The 27,558-nt window shown below is 36.5% G+C and overlaps 1 protein-coding gene across 1 annotated transcript in view; it reads right to left on the reverse strand.

Moving 5' to 3' along the window:
* Window positions 1-272: 272 nt before the first annotated feature.
* Window positions 273-27,558, reverse strand: part of ENPEP (glutamyl aminopeptidase) — a 125,436-nt gene continuing 98,150 nt past the window's right edge. The window contains exons 14-20 of the mRNA XM_049885523.1: window positions 26,234-26,384; window positions 25,123-25,196; window positions 24,901-25,005; window positions 24,641-24,811; window positions 18,886-19,026; window positions 2,098-2,176; window positions 273-1,070 (exon numbers count right to left, since the gene is read on the reverse strand). Coding sequence (XP_049741480.1) covers window positions 918-1,070; window positions 2,098-2,176; window positions 18,886-19,026; window positions 24,641-24,811; window positions 24,901-25,005; window positions 25,123-25,196; window positions 26,234-26,384 — 874 coding nt within the window. The 3' untranslated portion in view covers window positions 273-917. The remainder of the gene's footprint in view (window positions 1,071-2,097; window positions 2,177-18,885; window positions 19,027-24,640; window positions 24,812-24,900; window positions 25,006-25,122; window positions 25,197-26,233; window positions 26,385-27,558) is intronic.

The raw sequence follows: 27,558 nt of genomic DNA on the forward strand, positions 1-27,558 counted from the left end.
AATCATCCTTTTCTCCTTCCTAACCAGTTTCCAATTATTTAGCTTTTTCCCTCTAAAATCCTTAGAGCAGAGTTAAGCACTATGTTCCCTCTAATTTCACAGCATATTTGAAAGAGCTTTGTAGGGAAAGGAGCAAGATGACTGAGTACCGAAGTATGAAAAAGGCCAGGGTTCTTGAATCATATTTACAACATGCTAAATTATTTGGAGAATGCTATAGTCATTTTTATTCAAAAGTAAACTGACACTGGAAAGCAATATTTTTTCCCCCAAGATAATCATTCAGATTTATTTTTAAAAAGGAGAGGTGAGTTTTCTTGTAGATTTTATAAGAGCAAAGACAAGTCGGCCATTTCTTTAGCTAACTCATGAATCTTTGAGTAAAACTTAAGCCGAGGTTACTTGGGTGGGATTTAAAGTAGTAAGATATATGTGAATAAAATGATATTAGGTCTGTGTAATTCTGAATAATAAAATAAAGATTAAGACGGTAATATTGGTCCCTCAAGTAGTGGTATTTAAACTTTAAAAATCAATCAAGAGAGAAGATTACGTAGTGTTTCCTTGGTACTAAAAATGTAAACCTAAGACGAAAATGTTCTATTTTCACAGATTTAACATAAAAGAATGATATTTAAAGACATTAAAATTACTATTAAATTCTCTTCAATTTGTTAAGAATGTCCTATGAAGTACGCTTAGAAGAAATCCCTGAGTATATTAACCACTCTATTAGTATCTTCCTTCCTAAACAAAGAGGAACAATTTAAAAGCTTTGGAAGACATTTAAGCCCAATACTTAGCAAAAGTAGTATCTGTTAATAAGGCTCCCTCTATAGTGCTTATAAATCAGGTGGCCAAATGCTTAATAGGAGGAATAATACATTCACAAAATTAAAGTACATTATTTGAACACTTTAGCCATTCCTAGGTAAATTAAAAAACCATTCTCTAATGGTGTTTCTATTTTGTTTTAGCCACTCAATATTGTTTTTCACTGTTTCCAGCACTTGCTCCCTAGGTGTTTCTCCCGCTCCAGCTTCTGGATATTTGGCAAAAAAGCTCTCCATCTAGAAAAGAAAAGGTAGTAATAACTAAGGAAGTCATTTTAAGCACAATTAGTCTTCAAGAATTTCAGTTACAAACTGGATTTGTTTCATTCTTATCTAGACATTCAGTATCACTTACAACATTGAGACATATCTCTTGCCCCATCATTCAGATGGAGCTCATCTCTCAGATTAGCAATCTCTACTCATGGCTTTTGTATCCCAGCAGTTTGTAAACCAAAAAGCTCTGACATGTTGGGGAAGGAGGGCAGCATACCAGAGGCTGCATGCCCATTTCTACTTCTGCTGGTCTCCCTCTTTTCTGTGCATTCCCCAGGGTGTTCCCTGCAAAATCTGGTTTGTGGAATGATGGTCTTGCTTAGCCTTTCACCCCAGGAATTTGGAGTATTTTAATATACTTTTAGTTTACTTACTAGGGGCTCGTAAAAAGAAAAAAAATCTCTGTGAAGCCGGACTTTACCCTCCCTCTTCTCTCCAAAACCCTCCCCCAAACTCAATCATAGTATTATTGGCTATTTATAAAAATAAGAATTATTTTGTTTCTTAACATAGAGATGAATCTTAACATTGTCATATCTAAAACACAGACATTAAAACTTCATACAATCTCTAATTGTCCAACATAAATAGACATATTTTTTCCTGAAAACTGAGATATTTGAAACCCTGAATAATTTGAATTTACATTGAAAACTATGAATTCTGAGTACTTGTGACCAACTTATTCCAGGGCTACATCTACCAGGAAAGGGGAGACATAGTGTTTATGCTTTGGCAAACTGAAAGGCCTCGTGTAGCCTTCTCAGCCTCATCTTTCTCAGCTTTGAAACTTTGTTTCTTGATCAGTTTAGAAAATATATATATATATATATACACACACACACACATTTTTATTAGATACAAAAATTCTTTCTCATTGTCTTCCATAATTGAATGGAGAAAACATCATCTCTCTTTGGAAAAAAACAAAAAAATTCAAATTTAATTCTGTTCCTAGACAAGAACATAGAGGGATTTATCTTCATACCTGCCAGAGCTGTAGTTCAGTGTTGAAAGGCTCTGCTATTGTGACAATTCGGCCGAGGTTTCTGTTATTGAGGGTGTATCTGAAGAGAGATTTAGAGGCGTAAAAGGGGGAGTAAGTGCTAGAACTTCAAACATTTTCCTTAGATGCAAGTGTTTTATTTTTGTGAGTTTCTCTCTTTTTTAAAAGTGATTGTCAGATAGCATTATTTTACATTTAAAATAATTCTTTTCAGGAGAAAGTCTTAGTAAATTATGCACCTCATTATGTAGACAAATTTATCCCACTTTCCCAGGTGTGGTATACTGCGAATTGTACTCTTTAAATCTGGCCTCCCTTTTTCCCTGCACCAACAAACACCCAGTTAGAGACTATAGTTCTCAGCCTCCCTCACAGTGAGGTTTAGACATGTGACCCAATTCTTACCAATAGAACATTAGCAGAAGCAACACGTACAACTTTGCCTTCTTGCAACTTTCATCTTCCTTTTTTTAAAAAAAAAAAAAAAAAAAAACCAGGGAGATTGCCTGTCTTAGACTTCTTTTTTCCCCCTCTTTCCCCAAAGCTATAACATGGACTCAGCTTCAATCAAGGAGACAGAATAATGCCCTAGGAGATGGTTGAACAACAAGAGGGAAAGAACCTAAGTCCCTGAATTGCCTCATGGAGCCAGCCACCCTCACAACTTGGACTGCCCATAATTACCAATGTCTTTTAAGTCACTGCATTTCTGAGTGTTTGTTACAACAGCTTGGCTTTTATCCTAATTATACATTATGGATCTTCCTACATATTTATTGTGCTTTCAAAATGCTTTATTAGCTATTAGCATAGTTGGAATTATGCTCTGTATCAGGATGGTTAAGCAAAGATGCCTGATGATAAATGTCAAGACAGAATTTCTAGAGAATTCCGTATCCCTTTTATGTTTTCTCTCTTAAAGAGCAAGGATCGGAAGTTGTCCTACAGACTATGGTACAAATGGTTTTGAGACATGTAAAAATACCATCACAACTAATCACAGTACAAGAAAAACCACCACAAACATTTCTGTATACAACCTGAACTATTGGAATGTTTTGGAGAGATACAAGAAAATGCATCTATATGTAAAGAGGTGATCAAGCTGTAGGAGAAAATTTACATTTAAAAAGTATCACGTAACAAAAAAAAGATGCCAGGAAAATAAAAACTGACAATGTTCATTGCATGCAAATTAAAGAGTTTTATACTAAAAAAAACAAAAACAGAAACAAACCACCATAAGCAAAACTAAATGGGAAAAAATAAATGTAACATACATAATAAAATCCAAACCAAATCCATTGCCATGGAGCTGATTCCAACTGATAGTGACATTGCAGGACACAGTAGAAGTGACCCATAGGGTTTCCAGAGATGTAATCTTTACAGAAGCAGACTGCCATATCTTTCTCCTGCTGAGGGGCTAGTGGATTCTAATTGCCAACCTTTCTGTTAGCAGCTGAGCATTTCATCACTGTGCCACCAGAGCTCCCTCAACAGATAAAATAAAGGGCAAATATTTTTACTATAAAAAAAAAATTACATGAGGCAGGGCCAAGATGGCAGAACAGAGAGACGCCTCCGGCAAGCCCTCTTAAAACAAAGACCTGAAAAAAACAAGTGAAATGAGTATATTTCTGACAAGCCAGGAGCCCTAAACATCAAAGGCAAGGTTAGAAAACGAACTGAGGGGTGAGGGGAAGAAAAGACAGTTCAGAAGTGGAGAGGAGGAGTTACCTGACCTGAATCGCCGGGAGCCCTCAGGCACCATTCCCGGGAGCAGCTGTGGCGGGCTGGTACTAGCATTCAGCTGCAGTTTCCTCAGGGAGAAGCATCCAGCCACATAGCCTACTCACACCTCCAGAACCAGAGAAGAACGGCACTCTTGGCAAAAGCTAAGTGCTTGCATATATTTTACCGTGTCCCCCAGCTCCCAGGTCGGCTTCAGTGGCTGAATTCCTTGGGCCTGAGATAGGCCCTGCTGAGCGCTTAGAGCCATCCTCCTGGCCTTGGAGAAGGAATAAACTTGCAACTGGGGGAAAAGATAATTTGCCAGTTCTACTAACTGGGGGAGCTCAGGACAGAAGCGACTCCTGTCCAGGCATAAACGGTCCATGGACTTTGAGTACCTTCCCCTCTGCATGGACCTGTGTAGGCCTATTTCAGAAGAATAGGCCCTTGTTGGCAGACTACAACTGTTTCAGCTGTGTAGTGGAGAAGTGGGTGTTTGATGTTTGACTTTGCTTTGCCTATTAAACAGGGTTCTCACCCACCCACATCAGGGGCCTAAGGACTGGTGGCTCCACTCAGATCACCCAGCCACCCACAACAGGGGTCAAAGGATAACTGGTACCTCCCAGTCTTTACAACAAAAAATATGGTCCATCTGCAGAACCCACCCACCTGTACACTCTAGGGAACAGGGACACACTTTCCTCATAGACACTCAGGGAATGATTCTCAGCCCCTGCCTTGTTCAGCGCGTGACACCCTGCTGCAACCATATATCAGTATCTACACCAATCACCCTTGCCCCCTCTAAGACTGTAGGGCACAGCCTGCACCACACACTTGATGATCAGCTACCCAGATACCTAAGCTGAATTCATACAAGAAAAGTGAATGGAATCCTAGACTCATATACCTGATAACAGCTCTAGCTATCTGGGGACAGGACAGCAGAGCTCCAAAGGCAAAAATAATCAAGCTAGCTCATTCAAGCAACCCATTTGGGCATATCAAAACAAAACAAAGCAAGAAGCTACGACACAGTAAGCAAACATAAAATAAACTAATACAATAACTTATACATGGCTCAGAGACAACCGTCAATATCAAGTCACATAAAGAAACAGACCATGATTGCCTCAACAAGCTCTCAAAAAAAGAATCCAGGGACCTTCTAGATGAAAGTGCCTTCCTGGAATTACTGGAGGCAGAATACAAAAGAATAATATACAGAGCCCTTTAAGATATCAGGAAGGAGAGCAGGCAGTATACAGAACAAGCTAAGAAACACATAGAGAAGAGTTGAAGAAATTAAAAAGGTTATTCAAGAACATAATGAAAATTTTAATAAGCTGGAAAAATCCATAGACAACAATCAGAAATTCAGAAGATTAACAATAAAATTACAGAAGTAGACAACTCAATAGAAAGTCAGAGGAGCAGAATTGAACAAGTGGAAGGCAGAATTTCTGAACTTGAAGATAAAGCACTTAGCACCAATATATTTGAAGAAAAATCAGATAAAAGAATTTTAAAAAATGAAGAAACCTTAAGAATCACGAGGGACTCTATTAAGAGAAATAACCTACAAGTGATTGGAATGCCAGAACAGGGAAGGATAACAGAAAATACGGAGAGAATTGTTGAAGATTTCTTGGCAGAAAATGTCCTTGATACTGTGAAAGATGAGAAGATATCTATCCAAGATGCTCATCGAACTCCACATAAGGTAGATTTTAAAAGAAAGTCACCAAGACATACTATAATTAAACTTGCCAAAACTAAAGATAAAGAGAGAATTCTAAGAGCAGCTAGGTATAAACAAAAAGTCACCCACAAAGGAGAGTCAATAAGAATAAGCTCGGACTACTTGGCAGAAACCATGCAGGCAAGGAGGCAATGTGATGACTTATATAAAAAATTGAAGGAAAAAAATTACCAACCAAGAATCATATATCCAGCAAAAGTGTCTCTCAAATATGAAGGTGAAATGAGGACATTTCCAGATAAACAGAAGTTTATGGAATTCGTGAAAACCAAACCAAAACTACAAGAAATACTAAAGGGAGTTCTCTGGTTAGAAAATCAGTAATATCAGGTATCGACCCAAGACTAGAACACTGGGCAGAGCAACAGAAGTCAACCCAGACAGGGAAATCACAAAAATAAATCAGATTAAAAAAACAGAAGAGGGAAACAGTGATGTTATTATGTAAAAGAAGAGAACATTAAAACAATAAAGAGGGACTAAGAAATGTAGTCACAGAGCCTTCTTATGGAGAGGAAGACAAGGTGATACAAAGAAACAAAAGTTAGGCTTAAATTTAGAAAAATAGGGGTAATAAGGTAGCTACAAAGGAGACAAACTATCCTACACATCAAAATAAAATACGAGAAAAAAGCAGAAACAAAATAAACAACAATGAATGTGAGGAAAGGACAATATATACAGATAATTCACTCAGCACATAAAATTAAGTGGGAAAAAGAAACTGTCAAAAACACACACAAAAAAGACATCAAAATGACAGCACTAAATTCATACCTATCCATAATTACACTGGATGTAAATGGTCTAAATGCACCAATAAAGAGAAAGAGAGTGGTAGAATAGGCTAAAAATCACAACCCGTCCATATGCTGCCTACAAGAGACACATCTTACAGACACAAACTAAAACTCAAAGGATGGGAAAAAATATATCAAGCAAACAACAATCAAAAAAGAGCAGGAGTGGCAATATTAATTTCTGACAAAATAGACTTTAAAGTTAAATCCATCAGAAAGGAAACGAAAAGACACTAGTGATTAAAGGGACAATATACCAAGAGGATATAACTATATTAAATATTTATGCACCCAATGACAGGGCTGCAAGATACATAAAACAAACTCTATCAGCATTGAAAAGTGAGATAGACAACTCTACAATAATAGTAGGAAACTTCAACACACCACTTTTGGTGAAGGATAGGACATCCAGAAAAAAGCTCAACAAAGACACGGAAAATCTAAATGCCATAATCAACCAACTTGACCTTATAGACATATACAGAACATTCCACCAAACAGCAGCCAAGTATACTTTCTTTTCTAGTGCACATGGAACATTCTCTAGAATAGACCACATATTAGGTCATAAAGCAAGCCTTGGCAGAATCCAAAACACTGAAGTATTACAAAGCATCTTCTCTGACCATAAGGCCATAAAAGTAGAAATCAATAAGAGAAAAAGCAGGGAAAAGAAACCAAATACTTAGAGAGTGAACAATACCCTGCTCAAAAAAGACTGGATTATAGAACACATTAAGGATGGAATAAAGAAATTCATAGAATCCAATGAGAATGAAAACACATCCTATCACACCCTTTGAGACACAGCAAAAGCAGCACTCACAGATCAATTTATATCAATAAATGCACACATACAAAAAGAAGGAAGGGCCAAAATCAAAGAATTATTCCCACAACTTGAATAAATAGAAAGAGAGAAACAAAAGAAACCCTCAGGCACCCGAAGAAAGCAAATAATAAAAATTAGAGCAGAACTAAATGAAATAGAAAACAGAAAAACAATTGAAAGAATTAACAAGACCAAAAGCTGGCTCTTTGAAAAAAATTTACAAAATTGATAAACCATTAGCCAAACTGGAAAAAAAAAAAAAAAAACAGGAGAGGAAGCAAATAACCTGAATAAGAAATGAGATGGGCGATATTACAACAAACTCAACTGAAATTAAAAGAATCATATCAGATTACTATGAAAAATTGTACTCTAACAAATTTGAAAACCTAGAAGAAATGGATGAATTCCCAGAAACACACTACCTACTTCAACTAACACAAACAGAGGTAAACTCAGAACCCAGTGCCGTCAGGTAGAACTACTAAATAGACCTATAACGAAAGAAGAGATTGAAAAGGTAATCAAAACACTCCCAACAAAAAAAAAGCCCTGGCCCTGATGGCTTCACTGCAGAGTTCTACCAAACTTTCAAAGAGTTAACACCGCTACTACTAAAGGTATCTCAGAGCATAGAAAAGGACGGAATACTCCCAAACTCATTCTATGAAGCCAGCATATCCCTGATATCAAAACCAGGTAAAGACACCACAAAAAAAAAATAAAATTACAGACTTATATCCCTTATGAACTTAGATGCAAAAATCCTCAACAAAATTCTAACCAACAAAATTCAACAACATATCAAAAAAAATAATTCACCGTGACCAAGTGGGATTCATACCGGGTATGCAGGGATGGTTCAAGATTAGAAATTGTAATCCATCATATAAATAAAACAACAGACAAGAATCACATGATTTTATCAATTGATACAGAAAAGTCTTTTGGCAAAGTTCAACACCGATTCATGATAAAAACTCTCAGCAAAATAGGAATAGAAGGAAAATTCCTCAACATAGTAAAGGGCATTTATACAAAGCCAATAGCCAACATCATCCTAAATGGAGAGAGCATGAAAACATTCCCCTTGAGATCAGGAACCAGACAAGGATGCCCTTTATCACCCCTCTTATTCAACATTATGCTGGAGGTACCAGCCAGAGCAATTAGGCTAGATAAAGAAATAAAAGGCATCCAGCTTGGCAATGAAGAAGTAAAAGTATCTCTATTTGTAGAAGACATGATCTTATACACAGAACACCCTAATGAATCCTCAAGAAAACTACTGAAACTAATAGAAGAGTTCAGCATAGTATCAGGATACAAGATAAACATACAAAAATTAGTTGGATTCCTCTACATCAACAAAAAGAACATCAAAGAGGAAATCGCCAAATCAATACCATTTAGAGTAGCCCCCAAGAAGACAAAATACTTAGGAATAAATCTTACCAGAGATGTAAAAGACTTACACAAAGAAAACTACAAAACACTTCCGCAAGAAACCAAAAGAGACCTGCATAAGTGGAAAAACGTACCTTCCTCATGGATAGGAAGACTTAACATTGTAAAAATATCTATTCTACCAAAAGCGATCTATAGATACAATGCAATTCAGATCCAAATTTCAATGACATTTTTTAATGAGATGTAGAAAAAAATCACCAACTTCATATGGAAGGGGAAAAAAAAAAAGAAAGTAAAGCATTGCTGAAAAAGAACAAAGTGGGAGGCCTCACTCTACCTGATTTTAGAACCTGTTATACTGCCACAGTAGTCAAAACACCAGATACATCGCCCAGTGCAACAGAACTGAGAATCTAGACACAAATCCATTCACGTATGAGAAGTTGATATTTGACAAAGGCCCAAAGTCAGTTAAATGGGCGAAAAGACAGCTTCTTTAACAAATGGTGCTGGTATAACTGTATATCCATCTGCAAAAAAATGAAACAAGACCCATACCTCAAACCATGCACAAAAAGACCTAAATATAAAATGATAAAGATCATGGAAGAAAAAATAGGGACAACATTAGGAGCCCTAATACATGGCATAAACAGTATACAAAACATTACTAACAATGCAGAAGAATAACTAGATAACTGGGCACTCCTGTAACTCGAACACCTATGCTCATCCAAAGACTTTACCAAAAGAGTAGAAAGATTACCTACAGACTGGGAAAAAGCTTTTAGGTATGGCATTTCCGATCAGCACCTGATCTCTAAAACCTACATGATACTGCAAAAACTCAACTACAAAAAGACAAATAACCCAATTAAAAAATGGACAAAAGATATGAATAGACACTTCACTAAAGAAGACATTTAGGCCACTAATAAATATATGAGGAAATCCTCATGATTTATAGCCATTAGAGAAATGCAAATCAAAACTACAATGAGATTCCATCTCACTCCAACAAGGCTGGCATTAATCCAAAAAACACAAAATATTAAATGTTGGAGAGTTTGTGGAGAGACTGGAACACTTATACACTGATGGTGGGAATGTAAAATGTTACAACCAGTTTGGAAATCGATTTGGCGCTTCCTTAAAAAGCTAGAAATAGAACTACCATAAAACCAAAACCCACTGCCGTCGAGTCGATTCTGACTCATAGCAACCCTATGGGACAGAGTAGAACTGCCCTGTAGAGTTTCCAAGGAGTGCCTAGCGGATTCAAACTGCCAACCTTTTGGTTAGCCGCTGTCGCACTTAAACACTACACCACCAGGGTTTATCCAGCAATCCCACTCCTTGGAAAATATCCTAGAGAAATAAGAGCCTTTACACGAACAGATATATGCACACCCATGTTCATTGCAGCACTGTTTACAATAGCAAAAAGCTGGAAATAACCAAGGTGCCCATCAATGGATGAATGGATAAATAAATTAGTGTATATTCACACAATGGAATACTACACATCCATAAAGAACTGTGATGAATCTGTGAAACATTTCATAACATGGAAGAATATGGAAGGGATTAAGCTGAGTGAAATTAGTCAGCTGCAAAAGGACAAATATTATATAAGACCACTATTATAAGAACTCGAGAAACAGTTTAAACAGAGAAGAAATTATTCTTTGATAGTTACGAGAGGGGGAAGGGAGGGAGGGTGGGAGAGTGGTATTCACTAATCAGATAGTAGATAAAACTACTTTAGGTAAAAGGAAAGATAGCAGACAATACAGGCAAGGTCAGCACAACTGGACTAAACCAAAAGCAGTTTCCTGAATAAACTGAATGCTTCGAAAGCCAGCGTAGCAGAGGCGGGGGTCTGAGGACCATGGTTTCAGGGGACATCTTAAGTCAATTGGCATAATAAAATCTATTAAGAAAACATTCTGCATCCCACTTTGGAGAGTGGCATCTAGGGTCTTAAACGTTGCCAAGTGGCCATCTAAGATGCATCAATTAGTCTTAACCCGCCTGGACCGAAGGAGAATGAAGAACACCAGGACACAAGGTAATTACGAGCCCAGGAGACAGACAGGGCCACATAAACCAGAGACTAGATCAGCCGGAGACCAGACTAACCAGATGGTGCCAGCTACAACCTATGACTGCCCTATCAGGGAGCACAACAGAGACCTCCTGAGGGAGCAGGAGAGCAGTGGGATGCAGTCCCCAAATTGTCATAAAAAGACCAGACTCAATGGTCTGACAATGGATGGACCCTGGTGGTCATGGCCCCAAACCTTCCGTTGGCCCAGGACAGGAACAATTCCCAAAGCCAATTCTTCAGACAGAGTTTGGACTGGACAATGGAATGGAGAGGGATGCTGGTGAGTGAGCTTCTTGGATCAGGTGGACACTTGAGACTATGTTGGCATCTCCTGTCTGGAGGGGAGATGGGATGGTACAGGGGGTTAGAAGCTGACCCAATGGACAGGAAAAGAGAGAGTAGCGGGAGGGAGTGGGCTGTCTCATTAGGGGGAGAGCAATTGAGAGTACGTAGCAAGGTGTGTATAAGTTTTTGTGTGAAAGACTGACTTGATTTGTAAACTTTCACTTAAAGCACAATAAAAATTTTTTAAAAATTACAAATTTGTAAGAGGGGGAAATATGCTAATATGCAATTAGCAAAGGAATGAAGTAGCAGTTCACAGGAGAAATATACAGAAAAAATGTACTAATGGGAAAAAGATGAAATGTTCTAGTGATCAGCCATGATCCTCAGTGTACTAGGTCCAATGCCCACTCTTATTACAGACACCAAACCCCTTGCGTCGAGTCAATTCTGACTCACAGTGACCCTATAGGAAAGAGCAGAACTACCCCATAGGGTTTCCAAGGAGCGACTGGTGTATTCCAACTGCCGATATTCTGGTTAGCAGCTGAGCTCTTAACCACTGTACCACCAGGGCTCCGATTACAGACACCATTGAATTTAAGTCTACAATGTCTTTCATCTCTACTGTCATTAGTCATTATTCAAAATGTAAGATCCTGAGGCATCCTATTTTCTAGTACAATACCGCCCCTATAACGATGTGTACTTCCTTGCCTCTGACCCAGTCTCCTAACCCAACCAATTCATTGCCGTTGAGTCCATTCTGGCTCATAGAGACCCTATAGAACAGAATAGAACTGCCCCATAGAGTTTCCAAGGAGCTGCTGGTGGATTTGAACAGCCAACCTTTAGGTTAGCAGCCATAGCTCTTAACCACCACACCATCAGTGTTCCAGATCTCCCAAATCTTTTAAATCCTTCCAGCTAGCCCTCAGAAACTGTCCCCTTTGCAGGAAATACTACTTCTCATCTGGAGAATGTTTGTTTTCTCACAACCTTTGTAGCACCAGGTCAGGAAATAGGGTTGGTGACTCATGCTCCCCTTCATTGTTTCCAGACCATTATTCCTCCACTCTCTTTAAAAACCTTTGTTCCTTCAGGTTATCCTCCCTCATTTATTATATATCTTAGCACCTGACTCATAGTCATCTTCTTCACTCCATGTCATGGTGGTTTCAAGACCCACATGGATGATCCACCTAACACCTCAGCTCCTCAGTTTCTTGAGCCATTTATTTCCAGTGATATTTTAACCACTCCATCTCAACCACTAATTCCCATAGTCATATCTTACAATCACTCATAAGCACTCTGCCTCTAAGATTAATTTATGCACTCTCCATGACATAATTTACCTTTCAGTTTCCACTATCACCATTCTTTGGCTTTATCTGAATCTTTGGCCTCAATGACCATCTCCACCCCTAATTTCTCCTGCAACCATCAGCTCTTTCTTTTCTTTCACTTCTTCCCATATCTTGTTTAGATTCCATGATCCATCATTTTCAGTAACATTCTTGCCTAAATCCTAAATGCTCTTGTATTTTAATCATTTGTTTCTAGCAAAACCCCAGCTTTGGAAGAATTCAACTGCCTATTTTCTTTGTGTTTGCACCTGGTGGCAATGTTCTGACAAGGGAGTCACCCAACTTTCTCCATATTGTTTCACTATAAATCCATGCACTTCAGTCTTAAATGGGCCCTCCCCGCTGACAATCCTCTTCCATTACTCTGGCCAACTCATTCTCTTTCTCTTTGAATTGTCTTTTTCAAATGTTTTTACTCTCTCCCAACCTCCAAAGTATTCTCCCTCTTCCCTACCCCCTCTCAAAGACAACCTTGTCTTCTACTTCACAGAGAAAATACATAGTAACTCTTAAAACATTTTGTAGCTTAAAGCCACTGCAGTGGAGTCGAGATTCTGACTCATTGTGATCCTGTAGGATAGAGTAGAACTGCCCCATTTCCACAGCTGTGAATCCTTACGGAAGCAGACTGCCATATCTTTCTCCTTTGGAGCGGCATGTGGGTCCAAACCACCGACCTTTTGGTTAGCAGCCAAGTGCTTTAACCACTGCGCCACCAGGGCTCCTTTTTGTAGCTTACAAACATACAAATACACCTACCCTCCTACTATACCTGTGCTTTGGTTCATATTCCTCCCCATTTTTTAAAAAACTTATTTAAAAATTTTTTTTCTCTTATATATTAAGTATCTCTTTCTCCACTGGATCTTTCTCATCAGCTTTTAAATGTGTTAAATATGTTAAAATATATTTTACATTTAAAGGAGAAAAGAACTCTCCCGTGATCTGATGTCATCTCTCAACTTACATCTTTTTTCTCTCCTTACTCATTCACAGTCAAACTTCTCAAGAGATTTCTCTACATTTTTTATCTCCATCTCCTCATGACTAACTCATTTATTATTTTGCTTCAGTTGGGGTTCTGCCTCACTACTTCGCTGAAAAACTCTTTCTAGAGTTATCATTGGCTTTTATGTCAGTAACTTTAATGGATTTTTCCAACTTTCAATTAACTCAAACTTTAAGTAGTATTTGGCAAGGCACCATACCCTCCTTGAACCAATCTGCACTTTAAAATCTCAAGAGACTCATAGGCAAAATATATACCAAACTGACTCATGGTTCTTCCTCTGCAGACCTCATCTTTTCTAGATGCCTAGACATTGTCCTTGTCACTTCACTTTCCTACCCTATTTCCAATCTGCCACCAAGTTATAAATGTTATTGTTCTTATTTTATCATCTTTACCATCACATCCATAGTCCAATCTTCCACTTAATTCTCGCCAGGACTACTGCAATAGCTCTCTAACTGCTTTTCCCAAATCTACTTGGAATCCTTTCCCCCTTCCATATTTACTGGATGCCATATTGAATGGATGGAAGTCTATGTTTCACCTTACCAGCAGAGCTTTCTTTTCAAAGTGAAATTGATCATTTCCGTTGTTACTTAAAACCCTTTAATAAAGACTTACCATTGCTTTTAGAACAAAAGCCCAACTTTTAACATGACACTGGAAGGCTTGGGCCTTATCTTTCTTTCCTGAACCTAGGCCTCTAGCCAGGAGCGTTTCTCTTCCTGTTCATCTAATTAACTCCTGCTCTTCCTTCAGCATACAGTTATACCATCACTTCATTAGGGAAACACTTACCTACAACCCCTCTTGACTTGGTCAGTTAGTTCCCTCTTTACATTCTTCTATTTATTTTTAAATAATATTTTACTGTGTTTTGGGTGAAAGTATACACAACAAATTAGGTTCCTATTTAAAATTTTTTATACAAATTGTTCCATGACATTGGTTATAATTTTAAAAATGTGTCAGCTTTCTCATTATTTCCATTTTGTTTGTTCTGTTTCCATTAATTTAGCTAACCTGCACCTCCTTACCTTCTCATGTTTGCTTTGGGGTAAATGTTGACCATTGGGTCTCATATAGTTGATTATTTAAGGGAGCACATTATTCAGGGGTGATATTGTTTATTTTATAAACCAATCTATTATTTGGCTGACAGGTGACCTCCAGGAGTGGTTTCAGTTCTAAGTTCAAAGGTTATTTTAAGGTGATAATCTCAGGGATTCCTCTAATCTCTATGGGTCCTGTAAATCTGGCCTATTTTTAGGAATTTGAATTTTGTTCTAAATGTTTCTCCCATCCTATCTGGAACCTTCTATTGTGTCCCTGGTCAGGATCCCTCTTTACATTCTTTAAGTGCACCCTGAACCTTTTCTACTGGTAGTTATTACAATTGAAAGTATGCATGTATTTGTGTGATTCTTTACTTAATATTGGCCTCTGTCACTTGATTATTATCTCCATGTGGACAGAGTACTAGGCCTGTTTCTTTTCACAACTGTATCCCCAACTGCCAAGCGTAATGCCTAGCACATAGTAGGTGTTCTGCCATATTTACTGGATAAAAAATTATAATTCAAAATGAAATTTTTTTTCTTCTATTTGATATGCAAATATATTTAAAAATGACAACACTAAGTATTGATGACAGCTGGAAAAATAGGCAAAGTAAAAATTTTCTGGATGGCAGTTCTGCAACATTTATCAGAAACCCTGAAAGTCAATTCATCCTTTAATCCAGCAGTATTACTTCTAACATTGTATCCTAAGGAAATTGTCAAGAACTCTCAAAAAGAACAAAGAGATTTAGTTTCAAAGATGTTGTTCATCAATACATTGTTTAGGGTAGAGAGAAAGCTGGAAACAATTCTATTGTTGAACAGTTGGGGGCTGGTTAAACAAACTAGACTATGAAGTCATTAAAAATAATGCTGAAAAGTATCCTTAAAGACATCCACAATATAAAATTATGTGGAAAACGCCAGTTGTAAAACCCCATGTATATTAGGATTCATTTCAGTAAATAAACAAATAGCCCCAGAAAAACGACTCGAGGAAAAATAGTAATGTGCCAATAGAGGTTATTTCTATGTGGTGGGATCATAGGTGATTTTTGTATTCTTATTTTTGCTTATCTGCATGCTACACACACAAAAAGACATGTTTTTTATAAACAGAAAATGAGTATTTTAAAGAAACCCTAAGTTTTTGGACTGACATACTATAAATTAAAAGAAAGTCTCCTGATTACATATAAATGATTTTCTTCAGTGACAGTCGATAATTTCTATAACATTTTTCTTCTGTTTGTTTTGCTCTTAGTGACTAAAAATTAAAGGACATGTTTGGGAACTAGCAATGAATAGGTTAAATAAAGACTGCAACTCCCTATAGGATTTCTAGACATGTGAGAACAAACTATGTTCATCTCAAAAGCAAATATCATATAGTGTAGAAAATAAGAGAAAAATATTTTTCATATTGGTTACCTTTAAAACTAAAGTAAGGGCTTAATTATATCTTTATTTTGAGAAAATAACTATATAAAAATCATCTTCTTGGTCTAATATTTAACATTTCACACTTCTATAAGTATTATGGAGCCCTGGTGGCGCAGTGGTTAAGAGCTCAGGCTGCTAATCAAAAAGTCAGCAGTTTGAAGGAATCCACAAGCCAGTCCTTGGAAACCCTATGGGACAGTTCTGCTCTCTCCTATAGGGTCGCTATGGGTCGGAATTGACTTGACAGCAACATATTTGGTTTTTGGCTTATAAGTATGATATCCAAAAGAAATGGTTCTGATCCTCGCTTCAATTAAGTGCTTATTAAATTATTTCATTTATGAGATACTGTTTAAATTGTTTCAGTCATGTCACACTGACTTACAATTTCACTGATGGTCATAAACTAAAATTGAACTTCATCACACCACATTTTTTACTTACTGGGTTCACTCCATTTCACAGTTTCATCTGAGAGTTTAGTGGAACAAACAAACCAAAAAAAAAAAAAACCCAAAACCAAACCCCATAAGATTTCCAAGGATGTAAATCTGTATGGAAGTAGACTGCCACATCTTTCTCCCAAGGAGCTCCTGGTGGTTTCGAGCCATGACTTTTCAGTTAGCAGTCAATTCCTTTAACCACTGTGCTAACAGGGAAGAAACAAAAGCAAATAATAATTTCCAAAGTGTCTTTGGGAATTTGGGGTTAAATCTCAAACTGGTAAGGACATTAATATTGTGGTTATCAGCTGTCATGAAGATTGCAAGACAAAGCTTCACTTAAAAAAACAATTTTTTTTTTTTTATTTAGGGTTACAATAAATTATTCAGAGATGGAGGTTGTGAAACTACTCATTTTAAAATTCAGAAACACTACACGAGTTTGGAAATATTTGGATGAAGCTCATTTCTATTTAATTTAACTTATTCAATTTTCATGGGGAAATTCTATTTATTTGAACGAACTATAATTAATATTGGGTATTTTTTGTGTAGGTCAGACATGTGGTTATTATACAGTTTTATGTTTGAAGCCATTTGAAATACCTCGTGAGAAGTAGATCATTAGACCATGAAGAAATATTAAAAGCCTTGGGCTATGGTTTTAGAACTAGCTCTGGAAATAGTTTACCAATTTATTTTTTAGAAAAAAATTCAGATCATTTAGTCTACTAGATTCATTTTAAGGCCAGATGTTTATGACAAGGTAGCACATAATTTTTTCTACCTTTTTTAAATAGATATGACAATTAACACATTTTTAAAAGTGAAAAACGAATTATTTGAAATAAATCAAACAAGAGCTATTCAAACAGGCCTTGAGAAATATTCTATTTAATAAGCAATAAGGGAATGGGCATTTTAATATGCAGAATAGAACATTATTTACTTGTCTTCTCATAATAATTCAAAAGTAAGCATTGTGTTATATCTACACAGGTTTCTTTTAACACACACCAAAAAAAAAAAAAAAAAAGAGTTTCGTGGTCTTTTTTATTAAAACACACACACACACATACATACAATATATATCATTAGATGTACTTCTTTCAAAATGAGGGTTATTAACTTGTATAATATTAACTGCTACCCCCAGATAACATATTCTCAGTAGGTAGCTTTATTAATTGTAAACCAAGCATTTCATTGAAACAATTATAAAGAGACGAACACAGCACACGTGCATGTACACAGATACACATTCGACAGTATTCATACAGATGAATGGGCAGCTACATTGAATATTGACAAAACTAGAAAAGGCAAAAATTCATCACAAATAGGCAAAAATAATGGTCAGGGCTAGAGATATAATGTGGAAGAAAGAGAAATGCAAATGAAGACAATGGCATTCTGGTAAGTGAAAAAACAAAACAAAACAGTTGCCATCTAGATTCTGACTCATAGATACCCTATAAGACAGAGTGGAACTGCTCCATAGGGTTTCCTAGGAGTGCCTTGTAGATTTGAACTGCTGACCTTTTGGTTAGCGCCTAAACTCTTAACCACTACGCCACCAGGATTTCCTCTGGTGAGTTGTAGGGTAGAAAAGAAAAAAGAAATAAAATTTATCTTTGTCACTAGTATTTCTTATAAGGCAGTCATTATTATCAACTAGGCTATGCTGCTGGGTAGACAGAAGAGGTCAAGAGGGTATAACAGAGGCTGTTTTCCAGTGTGCGGATTATAGATCGTAAAGGTTTTTTGGTCAATGTTTGCACATTTATTTGGGACATATGATTTTTTTGTACTCTGTCAAAGACATACATTTTTAATGGAGGCTGAGCATAAAATTTGGAGGACCAAGATCAAGAATGCAATATTTCTCCATAGGGCTGAATAAATAAGAATTTTGCAAAATCATCTCTTTCCTTGGTTTTGCTCTTGTTCTGCTATTTCCCATTTTAAAACTGCTGTTGCCTGGGAAATATAGGTCCCTTTTAAGTGCTTTTCAGGATACTTCAAGTTTAATTATCTGGTCAAGAGAAATATGTTATTGTTCATAAAAGCTCAGTAAGATATAAGGCTCTAATATGAACCCAGGTCCAGGAATTCTCATTTAGTTTTCATCAAATATTAACTGTGGACTAAACACATGTCTGGCATTATGTTATGTGCTAGCGTAACAGGCAGGATTATATTAATTTGTTTTAACCAAATGAAAAATAATGCAGTTTAGTCATATCTCCATATCTCACAATTTGACCAACAGAAACAATAAATTTGACATCAGGAACAATAAATCCCAGAAAAGGAATTGTGCTTAAAATTAACTAGCATATTGTTTCCCTGGAAGAAAAATACCATGATCATTTGTCTCGAATGACACACCATTTCAGATATTGTATTGATATCAGAGAAAGTACACCAAAGAGAAAAAGAAGAAAATCTGCAGACGATAACAAACAAAGAGAACAACAAACCATTATCTGATCACCCCACCTGTTGACTAGATATTCCCAGTTGAGTTGTATCCAATTCCAGGCCATAGTCTTCCCATAGCTGTTATATGATATGTATCGGATGACTGTAAACACATCCTGACTTTTAATAAGGGTTGAGTTCTTGAGAAAATCCAAATACCTAAGAGAAGTAAAACAGAAAAAAGATTCAAAATGAACTTTTAATGTTCTCCCTTCACTAAATTCCAATACAGCATCACTTTCATTCCAACAATTCAGTTCTTGAGGCACCAACTGACAAAGTTAATTAAATATGACAAATGATGAAAGACAATTTAAACTTTTCTAATACATTTAACCACTTTTAAAGAACAACATGATTTTGAGGACTAGTAAAATTTAAATTATACAAACCTTAAAAAATAGATTATTTTGCAAGTACTACAAACAATAGAAAACAGAATTTTAATCATTAACTTAAAAAAAATTATAGCGCTGATTGAATAGAAGTACTTCATTCACTTACTACTATGTCCTGGACTAAAAAAAGAGCCAATAAATTAGGGGAAAGTATTTATACTCTTATTTTTCTATAGGATAACAGTTAAGCCTAGTGTGATCTTCCCTAGATTGTAAGAAGCAACCTTCAAATGTAACCTGTATGGTTAGATTGATTGACTATAATTATAGCATAACACAAATAAATCCAAGATAAATTAGGTGACCAAATGGATAGATTTTACTAAATTTGTGCCATAACTGTACCTACAGTTGCATTTCTAGCTTAATATCTTACAACTGCATATTATTATTCAAAAAGTGTTTCCAGATAAGAGAAGCACCTATTTTATTGATTATAAGAAAGGCATCTCAAAAACCAATGTTAAAATTAACTAGCATGTAGTTTCTCTGGAAGGAAAATACTATGATCTTCTATCTCTTTTAATATGCCATATCAGATATTGTACGGATATCAGAGAAAGTACACCAAAGAGAAAAAGAATATGCAGGTGGTATCAAACAAAGGGAACAACAAACCATTACCTGATCATTCCACCTGCTGACTAGATCTTCCAAGTTAAGCTGTATCCAATTTCAGGCCATGTTTTTCCCATAGCTGTTTGTTATATGAGATATATTACCTGACTGTAAACACGTCCTCTCATCCTGGCTATATGCTGATAAAAAAACAAAACTAAACTCGTTGCTGTCGAGCTGATTCCGGCTCAAAGCAACCCTATGGGACAGAGTAGAACTGCTCCATACGGTTTCCAAGGAGCTCCTGGAGCATTCGAACTGTCAACTTTTTGGTTACCAGCCAAACTCTTAACCACTATGCTTTCAGGGTTTCCACATGCTAATAGGTCACATATATTTTCACATTCTCCAAGTCTTGTTGCTCCATGACTTCCTACCTACTGACTTGCTTCTTTCCTATCTTTAGGAGGAAATAATACCCAGATATGAAATAATACCTAGAACAAAGGGATCACTGTTCAGCTTGCGTTGTGAGATGATAGTTTTGAGAGTCAGCCTTTGTCAAAAAGAAAATATAATTCTAATTTATTATATTTTTATTAATACATGAAGAACCAGGCTTGAAGACTTTACCCTAAGTAAGACTGAAGAAAACTCTGGCTTTGAGGGAAACATTGGTCTATCTAATCCCTAGAGAAAAGGCCTAGAGTTCAATATCTACTTTTGTGCTTTGTCCAACATGGTATGGGAGTGATAGTACATCCTAGACAGGGAGAGAAAAACAGATTAACAAGTTTGAGGTCATGTTCTTGTTCCTTTGACTTGTGGTTACTATGTAGGGAGACCTAGAACTTTCTTTAGCCTGGCCATAAGATGTAGGGATGCTAAGAGAGCCACTGGGAAGACAAAAATGCCACACAGCATAATACTTAGTGAACAAAGGCAAATTACTGAGGCTGCAACTTTCATCTCTGGATGAAAGACAGTGCTCCAACAGGTAAAACGTGATCAATGTAAAGTCAGTGGGCTCTAGTCCAGGACCATAATAGGTAAATACCTTAAGGCAAAACTCAGCAAGGAGCAGAGTTCTCTTTCTTCATTCACACCATTGGTGAATTACCTTTCCCTACACAGAAGGAACACGAAGAATACCAAGAACTCTAGAAGACTGAACATCTACCCAAAAGAGACCATTTAAACTAGAATTCTAGTTTAACAACTGATTTAAAAGCTAGATTGACAGACAATAATAGTCAAAATTCTTTATTTCCCATTTTACTGGCTCATCACCCAATCATGTGGAGCTCTTTGAAACACTCAGTTCAGTCATAGGTACATTTTCTTTGTACTTGCAGTTGTGTGAGTAAATCTACACTGATATGAAAATGACACATTTACTATATGTTTCAGATAGGGTAAGGAATTCACGGCAAACATTTATTTCGCCTGGACTAGTTGCAGAGCCTTCTCTTGCTCTGGTTCCCATTCAAAACTGGCAGACTTTGTAAATAGGTTAAAGTAGTACACTGCAATGTGGGATTAAAAAAAAGAAAACAAACCAAACCTGTTGCCATCCAGCCGATTCCAACTCATAGCGACCCTATAGGACAGAGTAGAACTGCCCTATAGGATTTCAAGGAGTGATTGGTGGATTTGAACTGCAGACCTTTCGGTTCGCAGCCATGTTCTTAGCCATTATGCCACCAGGGCTCCAAAATGTGGGGCGGTACACTGAAAATCCAAAAAGGCTTACTAAGATCACTTAAAAAAAAAAAAAATTGTGGTAGGTGGAGCAACTTTTCTTTCACCTTGGATGGGATATCTGAACATGCTCTAGGCCACTGAACTCCCAGAATCTTTGCTGATGTAGTGGGTCCCTGAATTTTTGTACAATTTATCTTCTACTTTCTAGTTTACAAGAATATTACTAGTGTATCTAAACTACTTGATAATTTTCTCATCAACATAATGGTTCAGTATAATGTTTTGTGCAAAGTCAAGATGATCAAGATCTTGATGGACTATATTATGGCAGACAGAAGAGGTGACATACTTCTGAAGCAAAACTGTAAAGGTGTACTGTTGGGCCTGACAAGCAAAACCAAACCATTTATGGTGGTCTTTACATATTGTCATACAGGAAAGAACATGTGTCAGTTCAATAGCTGCACATCTGTGTTAATTTGCTTTAGTCAACATATTACATCTGGTGCAGCATCTGCAATTGGGTTCACCACCTGATTAATTTTATGATAGCTCACAGTCATTCCCCAAGATTCATCCAATTTTTGTACTGGCTACTTAAATGGGAAATGATAAGTATCAGTATGTCTGAATCTATCCTCTCCAAGGATATAGTATTGCTCTGGTTTACTATCATGGTGCCAAAAAACCAAACCGGTTGATGTCGAGCTGATTCTGACTCATACCGATCCTACAGAACAAAGTAGAGCTGCCTCATAGGGTTTCCAAGGAGCAGCTGGTAGATTCAAACTGCAGACCTTTTGGTTAACAGCCAAGCTCTTAACCACTGTGCCGCTAGGAAATTCTAGGTGTTTCCACTTAGCCCTTCTTTTCATAGGTCAGGGCTGATGAATAGAAAGCCACCCATTGGGGTGACAAGGAACTTCACAAGATGGCAAGCACCAAGATACCCTACCTGCCAATGGCACCTGCACCATAGAAGCAGGAAGAAGAACACATTGGAAACAGGAAGAAAAGCATCTTTCTTTGCTATGCCTTGCAATATCCTTCCAGAACCCTCAAATGACAAAGCCTAACACTCCAGCTGACGAGGGATGCTGGGTGGAGTCTAAGTATTACAAAGTGTGGCAAAGGAAGGTGGATTCAGATCTGAAAGACAATACACTGATAATTGGCATACCTAGACAGAATACTGAAGACATTTTACTATAGTATATGTACTCTTGCATTGTAATTTACTGTTTATATTCTGCCTCTGCTGTGAAGCTGTAAGTTTCTCAAGGACAGATACCATGTCTCATTCATTTTTTTAAACTTTTCTTTATTGTGGTAAAATATATATAACACAAAATTTGCCATTTTAACCATTTTTAAGTGTACAATTCCCTGGCATTAACTATATTCACAATGTTGTACAACCATCACTGTTATTTCTTTTCAAATCTTTTTCATCACTCCAAACAGAAACTCTGTACCCATTAAACAACAGCTTTCCATTCTCCCGTTTCCTCAGCCTGGATAGCCACTAATCAACCTTCTGTCTCTATGCATTTGCCTATTGTAGATATTGCATGTAACTGGGATCATACAATATTATCCTTTTGTGACTGACTTATTTTATGAAGAATAATGTGTTCAAGGTTCACCCATGTTATAGTATGTGTCAGAACTTCATTTCTCTTTATGGCTGAATAATATTTCATTGTATGTGTAGAACACACCTTGTTTATCCATTCCTCTGTTGATGGACATTTGGATTGTTTCTACCTTTTTGCCTATTGTGAATAAAGCTGCAATGAGCATTGGTGTATAAGTGTTTGTTTTAGTACTTGCTTTCAATTCTTTTGGGTATATACCTATTTGTTTTATTCCCATAATCTATTTGCCTATACACAGAAAGAACACCATAAGTTGGTTAAATGAATGAAGTAAATAACGGAGAAATCATAACTAAGCAAAAAATGAATTAAGGCAGAAGCTAGTTGATTTGGAGCATAGATACGAAACGGAGGAAGATGCATAGATGATTTTTAAGTGGTCTGTGTACCTTCTGAGTGGAATATAAATTCATAATTTGCATGCATGCACATTGTGGCAGACACTCCTTCTCCTCTGTCAATAGAGCCCAGTTTTGTTCAGCATCATTAGAGATCTTTGATCCTACGGTAGGTAAACTGCTACCCCTGCCCCAGAGAATCAAGATTAGTCCAAATCAGTCAAAGTCCATCTTAGTCAGGGAATAATCAAGTGGTAGTTATTTGACCAATTCTGGATTGTGGAAAGATTTGTTCTCATGGTATAAAAGGCATGGCATTGTGAGAAGAAACTCTTTGGCTCCTATCCTTCCCCCTGTTTGTGTGAAGATGTAAAGTTTGGCTCTGGAAGTCATGAGACATCCAATATGTTGAGGATAACAGAACCGAAAGAGACAGAGTTGAATCCTGGATGAAAATATTGAGATGTTGCATAAAATTGGAAACTGTCTGCTGTCAGACTTCTTTTATAGGAGATTACTTTTTTTTTGCTGTTTGTTTAAACAACTATTACATAAATATTTTGTTTCTTGGAGGGAAAATAATTTTTAATAGTTTTTTTTTTTTAAATGGACATCATACTTTAATAGAATCTCTGGGTGGTGCAAGCAGTTAACACACTTGGCTGCTAATTGAAAGGTTGGCTGTTCGAGTCCACCCAGATGCACCTCGGAAGGAAGGTCTAGTGATCTACGTTTGAAAAATCAGCCATTGAAAATCTTATGGAGTTCAGTCCTATTTTGACACGCATGAGGTTGCCATGAGCTGGAATTGACTAAGTGGCAATTGTTTTTAAAGAGACTGCGGCACATGAAATATTAAATACCATTCTTCTAAGTGAAATAAAAGGAGCTCTGGTGGCTCCATGGTTAAGCGCTTGGCTGTTAGCTGAAAGGTTGGCAGTCCGAGCCCACCAACCACTCCACAGGAGAAGAGACTTGGTGATCTGCTCCCGTAAAGATTACAGCCTAGAAAACCCTGTGGTGCAGTTCTACTCAGTCATACAGAGTTGCTATGGCTCATAACCAACTTGACAGCACACAGCAACAACAACAAAGTAAAATAAAAGCCCTAACTTACCTTGACAAAAGAGTAACATTCTTCACTGATGCTAATCCATAGAGCAGTTTTTCTTTTTCTTGAGCTAATGATGTTTTCTGGTATTGCTCAAGAGTGTAGTACCATGAAGTCTCATTGCCAGAGTTCTGCATCCCATACCGATATACCAGAAGCCTAAGATTTACAGGAAGACTACAAGGAGAAACAATGTGTCAGAGATTCCAATTACTCATTTCTCCAGCTTAAGGTTTTGTATAAATGAAAACATGGTGAACAGTCACCTTACAGTTCCGCTTAGCCACTGCTCAAACAACTGGGAAGCATTGTTCAAAGCTTCTCTATCTCCCGTCTTGCATGCAAACCCTAACACAGAGGCCCGGAGTAACCTAGAAAACAAACAAACAAACAAGCACAAAGCTTGGGCCTTGAACTTTTTTCAACAGGTCTTAATACACACAAACAAATGTTAAATGTAGATTAGTTTTAAAAAGATGAGAACTAACTTTGTTATGTGGTCTCCAGTGTCATTCCAACCCAGAGAATCTGCAATGGGTTTCACTTGATCTTGGAAGTAATTCTAAAAAAAGCAAAAAGCACCATGTAAAATGAGTAATAACTTACTATTTATCAACAGTCTACCGTTTACTATAATCTACAGGCCCTTGTTGCAATCTTTTATTTTTTATTAGTTCATAGAACTTTGGGACTGTCTTTAGGGAAAGGCATATACTCAGTTTCATCACACTGAAATTTTGCTACAATTTTGAAGTTATGAAACATCTGAGGCCTTTCTCTAATGTTTTATCAAACTTTGGATAACTGTCTTTTAAATTCCATTTCTTAGTTAACATATGTAATAGAACAACACATGACATACTTCCTGCACTAAGAAGATGGCACAAGTATTGATAAAATAATAATAACTAATTTTTTTTAACATGTTTACATTGCCTAAGAATTTACAAAGGACTTCTACATTATTTGATCCTCACTTCCCCATCACCATAGGAAGTCAAGTGCTGACATTTCTGTTTTACAAAGCGAATTAAGACTCATGAATATTAAACCATCTTTCCAAGGCCTTTCATTTAGCAAATGGAAGACCTAGAGATCTGAATCCAGAATTGGCCTAAAATTACAAATGTCCTGCCAAAGTGCTATAGAAATCACAAAACAAAGTATTTAGAATGATTATCTTTAAATAAAATTTCTCACTGTAAAAAGCAGTAAGAATAAGGAAATATAATGTTATATTTTGATAAGAGTAAATTCATTTTAATACAGATCAATTCACTTAACATAGGATAGTTAATATCTGTGGTTAAAATGCTGTTTATTTTAAATAAAATATTAATTATTTTATTCCTTCTGATACTAATGTATCTTTATGTGGTACACTGAACCACAAGTATTGATGAACTGCAAGTTGAAAAAGGAGAGGTAACATCTCTTGCTTTGATTAGTTGAGTCATCGTTCTTCCCTTTGATTTCGCTTGGCAGGCAAATATGCTTTTGTGTTTTGTGTTCCCGCTGGAGCTCCTTCTCCCAGGAAGTTTCTGATTCTACTAATGGTTAAATGTTTACTTTCATAAGATATCATATCATCAGTATCACCTCAATCAGAGGGTATAGCTCTGTATCATCTTCGAACATGCTAATAATATAGGTTATAGCTGAAATGACTCTCTGCCACGGTAAAAAATCCTTTTCCATTTTGAGATATGTGGTCAAGTTCAGAGCCTTCTTATAATCAAGAAGTTGAGCTCTGTGAAAGGAAACAAAAAAACAGTTAATTTAAAAATCCAACTTTAGTTCCCATTGGATTGAAAATACTAATATTGGAATCAAAGCATTGAATGTTAATGAGAATTCCTCGTTAAATAATTAGGAAAATATATTAATTGTTGAGGCCCAATCAAAACGTCCATAATGCTACATTAGTGCTTTCATGTACTCAATAGTAAAGTGGAAGACAGAACATTAAGATATACATTTGAAACAAACCACTGTAGCAAAATTTCAGATAATACAAAAGCCATTCAGCTATACAGCTCATGTTGATGAATAGAAACTTCTAAATTCTGGATTCACAAGCTGGTTACAATATAGAAATGTACCGCTGTAAAGGTAACTTATTAACCTTACTCACATTTGCATATTGAGAGGAAACATAAATAACTGTACTCAACAAACCATAAATGCTTTAAACATTCAAATTGAGCTTATGTTTTCCACTAAAACATCGCCTCTTTTATACATTTCACAATAATCTTCATAAATAAAAATGGATTTTTTTCTCCAGAAATTTTCAAGGCACTATTGACATTTTAAAGTTTAAAGGAACCAATGTCTTCCCCCTTGCCAATGATTCTAGAGCCTTTTGAAATCCTGTTCTCAGGCATCTACTATGCTTCAAATTTTGGCCTAGCTTTTGGAAAGAATCTCAGGTGGGAATCTTGTCTTTTCAAATTATATTTGAAAGTTTAAATGAAGAAAAAATTTTAAAGCATTGACTTACTGATGCATCCTGTGCCATTATGTTTAAGGTCACTTTGTGAATGAAGAGCAAAGTATTATATCCTGATATCTCCATTATATTTATAAACTAAGAGTTTGACTAGAAGATGAAATAATATTGGAAAGATAGATAAGAATAAAAATAGCTGGCATCATATAACTGGCACTAATGACGTGTAATTCAGAGTTTGTTTCCAGTTCAGACAGCTGATTTTCCCCATTTTCTCAATGCCTGTTCTTATTTAGAAGGATTTATATTTAGGAGCACTCAAACTCCCTCAATAAAAAAGTATAAATAAGATTGAGAAATGTGGCATTTTACGTGTGCATGTTCAAGTAAAAACATGGCAGAATTTTGTGTTGACATTTGAAACTTAACTGAGAATGCTAGCTTTTGTGATTCTCTATATTTCCAGGTGAAC

This window comes from Elephas maximus, chromosome 5, assembly GCF_024166365.1.
Source record: "Elephas maximus indicus isolate mEleMax1 chromosome 5, mEleMax1 primary haplotype, whole genome shotgun sequence".
Lineage (NCBI taxonomy): Eukaryota > Metazoa > Chordata > Mammalia > Proboscidea > Elephantidae > Elephas > Elephas maximus.